General features: G+C 58.6%; 1 protein-coding gene across 1 annotated transcript; it reads left to right on the plus strand.

Moving 5' to 3' along the window:
- Positions 1–2,475: 2,475 nt before the first annotated feature.
- TBC1D3B (TBC1 domain family member 3B) lies at positions 2,476–12,376 on the plus strand. Its single transcript, XM_004092741.2, is given in 15 exon segments — positions 2,476–3,103; positions 3,381–3,453; positions 3,616–3,698; positions 4,991–5,030; positions 5,504–5,584; positions 6,037–6,144; positions 6,478–6,587; positions 7,838–7,886; positions 8,413–8,533; positions 9,248–9,342; positions 9,728–9,799; positions 10,260–10,359; positions 10,729–10,878; positions 11,843–12,251; positions 12,253–12,376. Coding segments are annotated over 14 exon segments (1,572 nt in total). The 5' UTR covers positions 2,476–3,103; position 3,381; the 3' UTR covers positions 12,335–12,376.
- The last annotated feature ends 270 nt before the right edge of the window (positions 12,377–12,646 follow it).

The following is a 12,646-nucleotide window of genomic DNA, read 5'->3' on the forward strand; positions in this document are numbered from 1 at the left end:
GATGGTTTGAAAGTGTGGCACTTCCTGGTTCTCCACTCACTCCCTCCTGCCGTCTTGTGAAGAAGGTGCCTGCTTCCCCTTCACCTTCTGCCATGGCTGTAAGTTTCCTGAATTGCAAGTCAATTAAGCCTGTTTCCTTTATAAATTACCCAATCTCAGGTATTTCTTTATAGCAGTGCGAAAACAAATGAATCCAGTCCCCTTCCCTGAGGTGCCTTCTCCTTAGGCAACCAGCTGCCCCCATGCTCCTCTTCTGCCCCCTGGTATTTCCTTTCCCCTCATGAGGCCCAAGTGATCCACGTGGCCAGCCCCAGCCCCAGCCCCATCCTACCGCAGGCCTGTTGGCTTCTGGAGAGGCCGTGCTCCTTTCCTCTCCCCGAGCCTGCCTGATATGCTTTCTGGATCCTGGAGAAAACTGACCCACGATTCTCATACTGGTGCAACATCTTCCAAGACCTCAAAGCTCTACCATTTGAGCCAGTCTTTTTTCTTGTCTCCACTTGCTAGGGCTGTCATTGGGACAGTCCTAGAGGGTGGTGCCAGTGGATGAATGGATGGATGGACAGTAGTCCAGGGATGATGTCCCTGTCTGTCCTGAACCGGGCCCTTCCTCCAATGAGAAGCCTTCCTGAGTGAGTATATACAGTCATCCCTTGGTATCCATGGAGGATTAGTTCTAGCATCCCCGGGAATGCCAAAATCCAAGGATGCTCAAGTCTCTGATATAACATGGCTAGTACTTACGTATAAGCTATGCACATCCTCCCGTATACATTAGACCATTACTGGATTATTTATGATATGTAATACAATGCAGATGCTACATAAATGGTTGTGATACTGTATTCTTTAGAGAATGTTGACAAGAACAAAGTCTGCACATGTTCAATAGAAACATAACCAACCAATTTATTTTCTGAATATTTTCCATCTGCTGTTGCTGAATCTACAGATGCAGCGCTCCTGGATACGAGAGCCAAGCGTGCTTTGAGAGTAGGGTGGGTGAGGTTGCTAATGAGTACAGGGGAGCAGGTGTTGATCAGGAGGGCCCTGCACTGGGGCATCTGGACGTCCTGCCTCAGGACTTGAGACTCCAGTTAGATGGCACAGGCAGACTCAGCCCAGGTCAAAGCCTTCCCCTTGAAGTTTCATTTTATCCCGAGCTCTTTCTGGCCCCTGGAATTTGGCATCCCCTAGGCCCTGGGTGGAAGGACAGATGAGCCAGGTTTTAGATAACATGTCTAGAAGAGTGAGCCCCTACTGTGTGCCCAGCACTTTCCCCACAGGATCCTCTAGCTAGAATAGCCAAGGGTCATGGAGAGAAATACCCAGTTAAAATGTCAGAAATGAAAAAGCGATACCGTTAGAGACGCTCAAAAGACCATTAGGTGATAGTATTAGCATTTGTATTCTGAGATCCAACAGCAGCAGTCACTTCCCTCCACCCCTATGTGTATCCCAGGACCACCCTGGGCGGGGAGGGCTGAGGTTAGGGAGCACCCATGGATGCTCTGATGCCGGCCCTGGGCCTCGGGGGTGACAGTGATGAGGAACTGGGTGCACACATGAGTGGGGCAGCCGGGCCTGGCCAGAGAAGCAACACACACGTGCACAGACGTGTTTACCCACATACGCGTGTGCACGCATGTGCACAAACACATTGCAGGCAGGCATGTTGATGCCTCAGGCAGCGGAGGACCCTGACTCTGGGCCCTGCTGACCCAGGCAAGGCCCCCTTGTGATGCGTGCCATGACCTCAGAATGCCCCTGGTGCTTAGCACCTATCCGCTCTCCGGCCTGCCTCTGTGTTCTACGGCAGTTACACAGAGGCAGTGGTGTTTGTGAGCAGCTGTGTTTTCCTGGTTTTCTCCCTGAGGTTTTCCCCTGAGAGGCAACATAACCCAGGCCAGCTGATTCAGCATCAGGTGAGTGTGACCTGCTCTCTTCCCTCCAGGCTGACTTGGTGACAGTGGCTGTGGTACGGGCGGTGTTGGCCTCTGGGCAGCTACTGAGGAGGAGGGTCATCCCTGAGCATTCACAGGGAGCCCGTTCTACATTGCCTGTATAGATGATTTTCTCTTTCGTTCTCACGGTGGCTTCATAGAGTGGGTGCTGTTCCCGAATGTACCCATTCGACAGGTGAGACTTCTGGGGTCAGAGAGGCGGTAACCGGCCCGAAAATCCAGACATGACCCTGGGTTTTGCTCTCAGCCCTGCTGTGTGCCGTGCTAGACTTCAGGCCTCAACCCTGTGACCTCCCTGCTCAAGATCCCAAATCTGCCCAGATTTCCGATCCCAATGGGGCAGAGCCTGGCCCTGGCAGAGACACTGGGATGGATCCACTGTGGGTGGAGAGGAGGGAAGGGTCCTCAGAACACACCTGGGGCCTAAGCTGGGCCCTGATGGTCACTGTGGGACCCACTGGACACACACGGTCCCTTGTCTGGGAGTGGCGTGGGGAGCCTTCTGCCCTTGGGCAGTTGCGGAAAGCGAAGGAGCCCTGGAGGGCTGGCTGAGGGGAGACTATCTTCCCTTGTGTTCAAAGGGGTCCAGGCACTGGGCTTCTCCCCAAGTATTTCTTATTCTGTCTGGCCTCGCTTTCCTTTTGCCCTGAGTATTCTCAGGAGGGACGGTCCATCTAGATGTTCTCCAGGAGCAAGGACCCACTGTTCTTCATCAGTGACCCAGGAAAATGAAGCCCCCTCCTATAGGGACAGCTCAGAATGGTGGAGTCCACAGTCCCTCCCCGAGAGATGTGGTTTCCATGAGCGCAGTGGCTGCTTTGGGGACAGTAGATCATTTTCATCCCTCATCCCCAAAACCAAACACACTCCTGCTCAAATGGCGTTATTCCTAAAGCAGCTTCACTGGTTAGACTGAAGGGCCACGGTAGCCCAAGTGATGAGCGAGGTAGAACGGAGCAGTCAGGAGAGATCTTGTTCCCCATAGGAAACTGGGCATCTCTGTGGCCCTGAGTATCCCAGGAGGCCGATCGTACAGAGACCTCTGGCGCCTGACCCCAGTTCGCATCCACAACCCCGGAATAGCCCATCACAGGCCCTTCACCCTTGGCTGGTGGACACCATTCAACCTGCCGGGGCAGGTATGTGCCCGTTTCATGGCATAAGGGGAAAACGGGATTCTCTGTCCAGGTCCCACTCTTCTCGAGTCCTTGGGAAGATGCTCACCCCTGCTTGCGGCTTCAGACTGCAGAGAGCCATGGAGGTGTGGGCCACGGGGTTTGGCCCCTTTTTACCAGAGTGCAGTGGTGGAATGAAGGTTACACCACCAACCAGCATCTGGGAGCCCGGTGGGAGTGGTTCAGGTGTTCTCTGAAGCTGTCGGGTACAGTGTAACCTTTATCCAATTTTGTCTCACAGGATGAACGTGGTGGAGGATGTGGAGAGTTGGCGGGCGCAGGAGCGAGAGGACATCATCAGGAAATATGCAAAGGTACAGTTCGGTCTGCTTCTTGGAGGGAGGCCTCTTCCAGTGCGCCCTGGTCAAAGGGTCCTGGGTTCCCTAGGAGCACAGGGCAGGGACGGGTGGCCAATACCCCCAGGCCCTTGCACCCTTTACCTTGGACCCCTCACCAAGGCTCCCTCTGGCTTACAGGGGCACCGAGCTGGGCTGCCAGAGGACAAGGGGCCTGTGCTTATTGGAATGTTCGAACACGTGGATCCATTTGGGATTGTGCAGTGAGTCCTCTGTGCTCCCCTCATCCCTAAAGCATCTGTCTCAGCTCAGGGATGGGTTTGCTTTTAGAAAGGCCTTTGTGACACAGGACATGTCTCGCCAGCTCGGGTCAACCTCCTTTCCAGGGTCAGAACTCTCCCCTGGCTCCCCTGCAGGTCCAGCCCGAGGTTGTCGTTAGGCCAGAGGTGCAAGGCCCATCTAGGGAGCCGGTGGGAATGGAGACTGGGCTAGGTCAGGCCCCTGGGCTCTCAGCAGTTCTGTCGGCAAGTCAGCACAAGAGGAGCGGGGCAGCCCGAGGGTCTGGCCCTGCCTACCAGGAGACAACCCCAGTGAGATCCAAGGGTTGTGGCCACAGGGTGAGGAGACACCTGGCCTAGCCTCGGGGCTGTTGTCCAGCAGGTCTCTCAGAGCCCACCTGCCCCTGTCCTCCCCCATTTCCCTAGAGCTACATCCCTCACTGTCCCCGTGGGGAAGGGGGAAAGGTGTGGGGACAGTGGGAGCTTTGGCCCTAAGAGAATGGGGGAGAAGACGGGCAGGGCCCCGCTCTGGGCATCTCAGGGTGAGGCTGGGGAGGCAGCAGGGCTTGTGACTGAAGACCCTGGGTCTGGTGCTGGGAAGGGATCTGGGGCCAGGTAAGAGGAGCCCAGCCTGGAGCCCATCTCTTAGGGATCAGAGGATGGAGAGACAGCGGATCCCGGGCGGGGGAAGTAGGGTGGGAGGGAGCTGATGAGCCATGCCACTTCTGAAATGCAGGGTGTGTGGCTCAGATGCATGGAGAGGCAGGTGGATGCTGGGAGGTCAGAGCCTGCAAGAGCCCTGGGGCTGTCAAGTGGGATGGGCCCCTGGTGCACCCAGAGTACACCGGGCAGGTCTCAGGGCAGGCTCCCTTGACCCTGGCGGGGTGATGTGGTCGATCCCTGAGGGATTCCTGGCAGGGCCCGGTCGCCCGCCCTGGGCGGCCCCATCCCATCTCAGGGCTGCCTTTCTCAGCTCCAGCAGAAAGCACCACCCGAGTCCAGGATGGGCAGCCCCATTGTGCAGCCTGACCACCCCCATGCCAGGGGCCCCGGTAACCCCAGCCAGGCTGTCCCTGCACTCCTTCCTCTCCCAGGTCCTGCCCCTCCTGGGAGTCAGCCCGACAGGAAGGCCCTTGTCCTCCCTTCCCTGTGCCTTCTCCCGGGCTGAGCCCTGAGCTGGGTAGGGACAGAGCCAGTCCTTTCTGGGGGTTGGCTCCCAGGCTGGGGTGGCTCCAGGTCCTGTGCAGGTCCTCAGCGCTGCCTGGGTTGCCTTACAGTGAGACGGAGCTGCCTCCTCTGACTGCGCCGGAGGCCAAGGTAAGAGCCTGATGCATGGAGGGGCTGGTCCAGGGACATAGGGACTGGGCGGGTGGGCAGTGAGGCAGAGGAAGCAGCTGGCCTGGGCGGTGGCAGGTGAGGACAACACTCTGTCACTGGGAGGGGCAGCAGGGACCCGACCCCAGGTTGATTTAACTTTGGCAGTTTGATAAAATTCCAAAGTGAGAACCACAGTCCTGGCTTGGGGGTGGCTTCTCGCTTGTGTCAGGACCCCACCTAGAGGCTGGGACCTAAGACTGGTGTGTCTGTGGCCTGAGGATGGCACATCCCGGGGTCCCAAAGCCAGCCCACTGGTGCTCATTTGCTCAAAGGCTGTCAGCCCTTAGGGTCTGCCCTTCCCTGGCTCCTTCCAGCTGGGTCCCACCAGGGCTCCAGAGCCCAAGACCCAGCATCCACGGGCAGCTCTGGGAAGCCCGGCAGCTCCACTAACTCCAACATTCCTCATTTGACAGCGAATTCGGCGGGAGACAAGGAGAAACAGCAAGTGGCTGGAGATGCTCGGCGAATGGGAGACATATAAGAACACCGAAAAGGTAATGTGTGGAGGGAGAGGCCCCCAGAAGCACTCTCTGCAGAGACAGGGGACAGGCACCCATGGCTGTGGCCTGGCACCGTCAGCCTCTCAGAGGGTGCGTGGCACACTGTCCTCGCCCAGAGGACTGCAGGCCTGGTGGCCAGATTGCCTGCCTATTCGTGCAAGCGTCACCTTGCTGGGAGGGAATCTGAATCTAGGGCTGGGACCACCTGGAGCTGAAGACTAGGGATGCCCTGGTGACCCGAAGGAAGAAAAAGGTTCAGATCAGAGTTTTGACTCTGAGTGTCCATCCACTCTTTCAGTCCTGGGAAGGGAGACCCTGTCCCAGCTCGATCTCACCTCTATTGAGAAATCATGGGGCCAAAACCGACAATTCCCAGAATCCCCGGGCTCTGGTCCTCACTGGGGTCACCCCGTGGCCTGTAACACCAGACTGTTTTCTGCCCACAGCTCATAGATCGCACATACAAGGGGATTCCCACGAACATCCGGGGCCTGGCATGGTCAGTCCTCCTGAACATTCAGGAAATCAAATCAAAAAACCCAGGCAAATACAAGGTAAGCTCAGCCAGAGCACAACAAACGGGACAGGCCGTTGTCAGTGGCCCAGGTCTCCAGCTGGAGGGAACGCCAAGCCCACCCTGGGGGGCATGGGGGAGGATGGTCAGATGCACATCCTGGGCACGGACGGTGGCATAGTCACCACAGACAAACTCGGCGCTGGTGACCCTCCCTGGCTTCAATAACAAGCCAAAAAGCAGCTTTCTGCAGAAGGAAACCTTCCTTCTTTCCTTCCTTCCCGAAGTGCTGACTGTGGGCTGACTGCCATTTGGGGCAGGGAGTCTTCCATCTGTTCTGAGGCTGCTTCCTCCTCTTGGCCCTGCCCTACAGCTCATGAAGGAGAAGGGCGAGAGGTCATCTGAACACATCCACCAGATCGACCGGGATGTTAGCAGGACTCTCCAGAACCATGTCTTCTTCAGGCGTCGATATGGAGCCAAGTAAGCCTACGGGAGCCACAGGGTCCCAGCGGAGATGGGGTGAATGAGAGGGATGGGGACTTCCCCGGAGCAGAAGCCAGGGTCACCCAGGAGGGATGACAGAGCCACCAAGAGCTCTCCTGGCCCAGGGAGCAGCAGGCACCATGAACCGAGCACCTCCCTGGTTCCAAGCCCTGGGCCAGGCTGGAACATGTGGGGTCAGAGCCCAGGAGGATCCTGAGGAGACAGAAGACAGCAAAGGAAATCATGCACAATGGTGAAAGGTGCTCTCCCTGACCCACGGGGACCCGTGGTAGGACTTACGGGAGGGGGGCAGGATGGAGGGCCCATGAGCCTACCCAGACAACACTGACAGCACCAAACGCTGGGAGAATTATGGGTCCTGGAAACTCTCATCCAGGTCTGCTGGGAACATGACACAGCACAGCCACGTTGGCAGCCAGTTGGGCAGTGGCTCACAAAGCTCAGTGGACTTGAACCACGTGTCCCCAAGGTGTCACAGATATTGAACCCACTGATTTGGAAACTGACATCCACATGAAACCTGCATGCCAGGTTCACTGCTTGATTCACCGTCACTCACACACCGAGCCTTCAGGGACGGCCTTCAACACGGGCATGGGGAGAGACGGGCTGGTCCTCCCTTCAAACAGAAGACCCGGCGAGAAAAGGGAACGAGCCAGTGATGCCCGCATGAACGTGGGTGGATCCTAGATGCATTTTGCTAAGGGAAAGAAGCCAGACCCAATAAGCTACCACAGTAGCATTCCCATTCCTAGGCCATTCTGGAAAAGGCCAAACCACAGGGACTGAGAAGCAGTCTGGGTGGCCAGGGGCTGACGAATCGGGGAGAGGCTGGGTGCATAGGGGCCACTCTGGAGACTTGGAGGATGAAGGAGTCACCCCAGGAGGGGCTGGAGCGGTGGCCGGGAGACTCTGCACATTGGTTTGGAACCGTGGAGGAACTGTACATCCAGAGACTGAACTGGCATGTGTGCAAACTGAAAAAAAAAAAAATCATTCAGAGTGAAAAGGATCGGTCAACTCACTGTACAACTGGGCTATTTGCATGTCACAGATGTGGATTTTACTGAAACATTTCTTCAACAGCCTCAGGCCCTGAAGAGCTCACTGCTTTTCTGGTGAATCATCTGAACCTGAAATGGGATTTGTCATTAGGATTTGTAGACAAAGTGAAACTAACAGCATCTGCACAAACCAAACCATAGCCCCCTTTCTCTGTTTCCTAGGCAGCAGGAACTATTCCACATCCTCCTAGCCTATGCGGAGTATAACCCGGTGAGTATTCCCGGCAGTGAGGTTCCCGGGCCGTATTTCCATATTCACGAGGAGTGGGTGTCTGGTGGGGGTGTCGTTGCTTCTTTTAAAGTTGGTATTTGTGACCCACCAGGTTATAGGAGGTAGGATTCCAGCTCCCCGCTGGCATAAACCTCCAAGCAAGGGGGTGGTCTCAAGGGGTCAAGCTGAGACACAAAGGAGTTGGGGCCTGGACTCCTGGTGTCACCTGGGCCTGACCACCACTTCTCAGAACGAGAAATGACGCCCTCCTCCTGGGGCTGCCCCAAAGCCTGGGAGCTTGGCAGCCTCACACGCAGGATGGTGGTCTCAGGAGACATTTTGGACAAGGTGCTGAAGTGCCTGATGGACTTGGCTCTTGTCATGAAATGAATTTGCATCCTGAGGAAGCCTCTTCTTCAGAGGAAGCCTGTCCAGTCACCTCTGCCCTCTCCAATGACATGAGTCCTCCCAGGTGACCTCAGCCCTCCCAGCTGATGTCCTTCCATGGTGACTCTGGCTCTTGCAGGAGGTGGGCTACCGCAGGAACCTGAGCCACATCGCCGCCTTGTTCCTCCTGTATCTGCCTGAGGAGGACGCATTCTGGGCACTGGTGCAGCTACTGGCCAGTGAGAGGCACTCCCTGCAGGGTAGGTGAACAGCTGCCCCTGGGGCCTCACGCAGCCAGACCCGGGGACGGCCACTGTGGCCAGGTGATCTTGGCTTTCAGCCAAGGCACCCTCCTTGTGTCGCCGGCTCGTTGGGAGCCTTTAGGACGTCTCTGCTGAGGGTCCCACAGGAGTCCGCAGCTGGCCCCCCACAGCTGAAGTCAGACACCTTTCAACCCCATCAGCAGAGGGCATCTCATCCTCCCCGTGGCCACCCTCTGTGTCCCGGAGCCACGCCCTCCGGCTCTGATTCTGTGCAGCTGACTCTCCCCTCCCTGAGAGTCCTCCTGCCCTCCAGCTGCCGGGGCTCCCGCTGCCCTTGGTGCGCACGAATGGGCCGACCAAGCCCAGGTGGCAGCATCTCCCCATCCCGTGTCCCCTGGCCCGACCCCACTTCCAGGAGATGACCAGGAAGCCCAGTACCCACACTGTTCTGGCCGCCCTGTTGTGGCCTCAAAGTCAGACTTGCCGCTTCTGCACCCTGGCCCAGGAGGCCTCCAGGGGAACCTCCAGCCAGGCTCCAGGGGATGTTCCCGCCCCACCTCCCCAGGGTAAAGGCCGCGTGGTGGGGTCGCCAGATGGGAGGGTGGGAGGCCTTCGGGTTTGGGGGCCTCTCAAGCTGCCCAGCTCTTGCAGCTGATGGCTCCACATCTTGGGGGAAGGCTCTGATTTCATGATGGGCTGGGGGCTTCTCAGGATTCCACAGCCCAAATGGCGGGACAGTCCAGGGGCTCCAAGACCATCAGGAGCATGTGGTACCCACGTCACAACCCAAGACCATGTGGCATCTGGTGAGTTTATGGTCCCCTCGGCTCTTCCCCAGAGGCCCTGCATCCCGTGGGGCTGGAGGAGCAGGGGGGCTGGAGCCCCTCGTGGGGCTGGTGACTGGCTGAGTCCCAGCCAGGGCCTGACCTGGGATGCCGGGTTCTCCATGGGCTGGGAGTTGGTTTCCTTTCCTGCCCTGGAGGAGACAGAGGCACAGGGTTGGGGCTCCAGCTCCCGCAGAGCAGGGCAAAGGGCAGTGTGTCCACCGAGAGTGTGGGAAGGGGACGGTGTCGCGGGGAGCCCTGGACACTGCCCAGTGTTCTGCACTAGGCATAGGTTCTTCAGAGGCCCTGGAAGAGGGAGGTTTTTAGGGCAGCCCAGTGGCCTGAGCACCTCTGTTGCTCCCATCAGGACCAGGACATAGACGCTGGTCTATGCGGGCAGCATCTCTCGTTAGGCTGGCTTCTCCGGATGTTAATGAAGGTAAGGCGGCATAGGGAGACCCTGGCTCAGGGACCCTCGTTGCCCTGCAGTGCCCTGCTTCCTCAGTCCGGCAGTCTGGCTCACCCCCAGCGCACAGGAGGCTCAGGCGGGTCCCCGAAGGACACGCAAGCAAAACCCTCTGCCCAAGAGGGGTCATCCCAGGGCAGTGGCTGGGGCTCAGGCCCAGCCTCATGGGCAGACTGGGCCAGGACCCGACTTGAGAGGGCTCAGGGAAGCCTCAAGCGCTGGGCAAGCCCTCTCTCCAGGAGCCACATCTCCACTCATATGAGTGCCCCCCACGAGGAGCTGCAAGACCTTGCCTGACCCAGCGTCCTGGAGGGCCCAGGCGACGCTCATGGGGAAGGTCATGACTGTGGGGACTGAAACCCCAATGGGCACAGCTCAAGCCACAGCCCCAACCTGGAAGGGCCAGGTTCTCCCACGCCTGCTGTCTCCACAGATCTCTCTCGGGCTGACCCTGCGCCTGTGGGACGTTTACCTGCTACAAGGAAAACAAGCACTGATGCACATGACGAGCATTGCGTTCGAGGTGCAGCAGAGTAAGTCTACGTGTGCCTAATGGGGCCTGGGGAGCCCCGGGGTCAGACCCCGACTGGCCCGAGGGCAGCTTCCTCACACTGTCCTCACGATCCCCTGTTCTGGCTCAGAGGGAGGTCTGGCCAGGTGGGCCGGGAAGGGCACTGTGACAGCGAGCCCATCCCCCACATGACCCAGATGAAAGTCAGGAGTGTGGCGGGCACTTCCCTGTCCAGGTCGCCCCCCAGTTACAGCCTCCTGTGCACATCTGGACCCCTCGGGTGGCCACAAAAGGATCCAGCACCACCCAGTGAGAGGCTGAAGTGGCCATGGGGTACGGGCTGGCCTCCTCCCAGGGAACTCTTCTGGCCTGATGTCCACCCTGTCCCTAGAGCGCCCCAAGGAGACCAGTTCCGGCCTGTGCGCATGCATCGCGAGCTGGTTCTGCCATCACTGGGCCAGGGATGATGACACGGTGCTCAAGCACCTCAGGGCCTCTGTGAACAAACGAGGGAGGAAGCAAGCGGACCTGCCACCCCCAGGTGGGCTCCAGTGCCGTGTCCCCTCCCATGTCACCCTCTGGGGCAGTCAACAGTGCGGGAGTGCCCGGGACCTGCAACCCTACTACCTGGGACTTCCTCTTCACCTTTTCTTCCTCCTCTTCCTCCTGGACTCTAAGAAAGTACAGGAGGCCCACCGGTCCTCAGGGCAGGCGCTCAGTGCCTGTGTACTGGACGTGTTGTGCACGCAGGAGGGGGATGTGGGCAAGACCCTCCCTCAAGCCCCCCCCCCCACTTTCCACGGTGTCTCGCTCTCCCCCTCACAGGGCCCTCAAAGTTACTAGAGGAGCCAGACCCATTTGTGGGAGACCCTGCCTCTCCCTGCAAGCACCCACAGCCTCAGAGAGCAGCAGAGGCCCCTCACTCCTGCACGCTCCTCCAAGGTTGCCAGGACAACAAGCCTTGAGCCAGGAAGACAAGGGAATTGGGGGTCCCTGACCCCCAGAGCATTCAGGGAGAGGGCACAGGCGGGACCCCGGGCCCAGAGCCAGAGCCAAGAATTCAGCCCAATGTGGGAAGAGTCAGTCCTGGCACGGACTGGGCAGCCCAGGAGGGCAGAGGTTTACCCATGTCTGGGCCCAAAAACCCCATGTGAGGTGGCAAGGGGCTGGGTGACATCCAAGGACCCTCCCACCTGAGTTCTGACTGGGGGCCGTATCCCAGGCCCAACAGCCCTGGGATGAATGTGTGTGGCAGGAAACCCACAGCCAGTCCCAACCCTGGGGGCAGTCCCAGGAGCCACCCGCCATGCCACGACAGCTTCCCCACGCCAGGCAGCACACACCCCTCCCTCTGGGATCAGCAGACTACAGGCTTGTCCTCAGCGTCAGCCCACGGGGGCCACACAGAGACCCCGAGGACTACAGAGACGCAGGCAAGGGGGCCCAGCCCGGAAAGGCCTGCATGGGCTCCCTGGAGACGCTGACCACGTCTGTTTTCCTTTCAGCCAAAGCCGAGCGAGGGTCCTCGGCACCCAGGCCTGTGCCGGCTTCACGTGGCGGGAAGACCCTCTGCAAGGGGGACAGGCAGGCCCCTCCAGGCCCACCAGCCCGGTTCCAGTGGCCCATTTGGTCAGCTTCCCCGCCAGGGGCACCTCGTTCTTCCACACCCTGTCCTGGTGGGGCTGTCCGGGAAGACACCTACCCTGTGGGCACTCAGGGTGTTCCCAGCCCGGCCCTGGCTCAGGGAGGACCTCAGGGTTCCTGGAGATTCCTGCAGTGGAACTCCATGCCCCATCTCCCGACGGACCTGGATGTAGGGGGCCCTTGGTTCCCCCATTATGATTTCGAACAGAGCTGCTGGGTCCGTGCTGTATCCCAGGAGGACCAGCTGGCCACCTGCTGGCAGGCTGAACACTGCCGAGGGAGTGAGATTGGCTTTTGCGGAACTGAACAATGTGGGCATGGACTTCCGGGCCCTGCAGTGCACCCAGCACTGATTCCGACCAGGACACCTCCTTCGCAGCTCGGGACGAGGAGCAGTGCACTCCCACCTCAGGGCCTTATTATTTAGTTAATAGGATTGTACGCTTGTTACATTTCTCAATTTTTTTTGAGAGATAAAGTCTCACTCTGTCACCCAGGCTGGAGTGCAGTGGTGCAATCATGGCTCACTGCTTCCTGGAACTCATGGGCTCCAGCAATCCTCCTGCCTCAGCCTCCTGACTAGGTGGGACTATAGGCACACGCCACCGTGCCTGGCTAATTTCTTTGACCTTTCTCTAGAGACAGGGTCCACCCATGTTTCCCAG

The sequence above is a fragment of the Nomascus leucogenys genome, unplaced genomic scaffold (assembly GCF_006542625.1).
Source record: "Nomascus leucogenys isolate Asia unplaced genomic scaffold, Asia_NLE_v1 Super-Scaffold_391, whole genome shotgun sequence".
In the NCBI taxonomy this organism is placed as follows: domain Eukaryota; kingdom Metazoa; phylum Chordata; class Mammalia; order Primates; family Hylobatidae; genus Nomascus; species Nomascus leucogenys.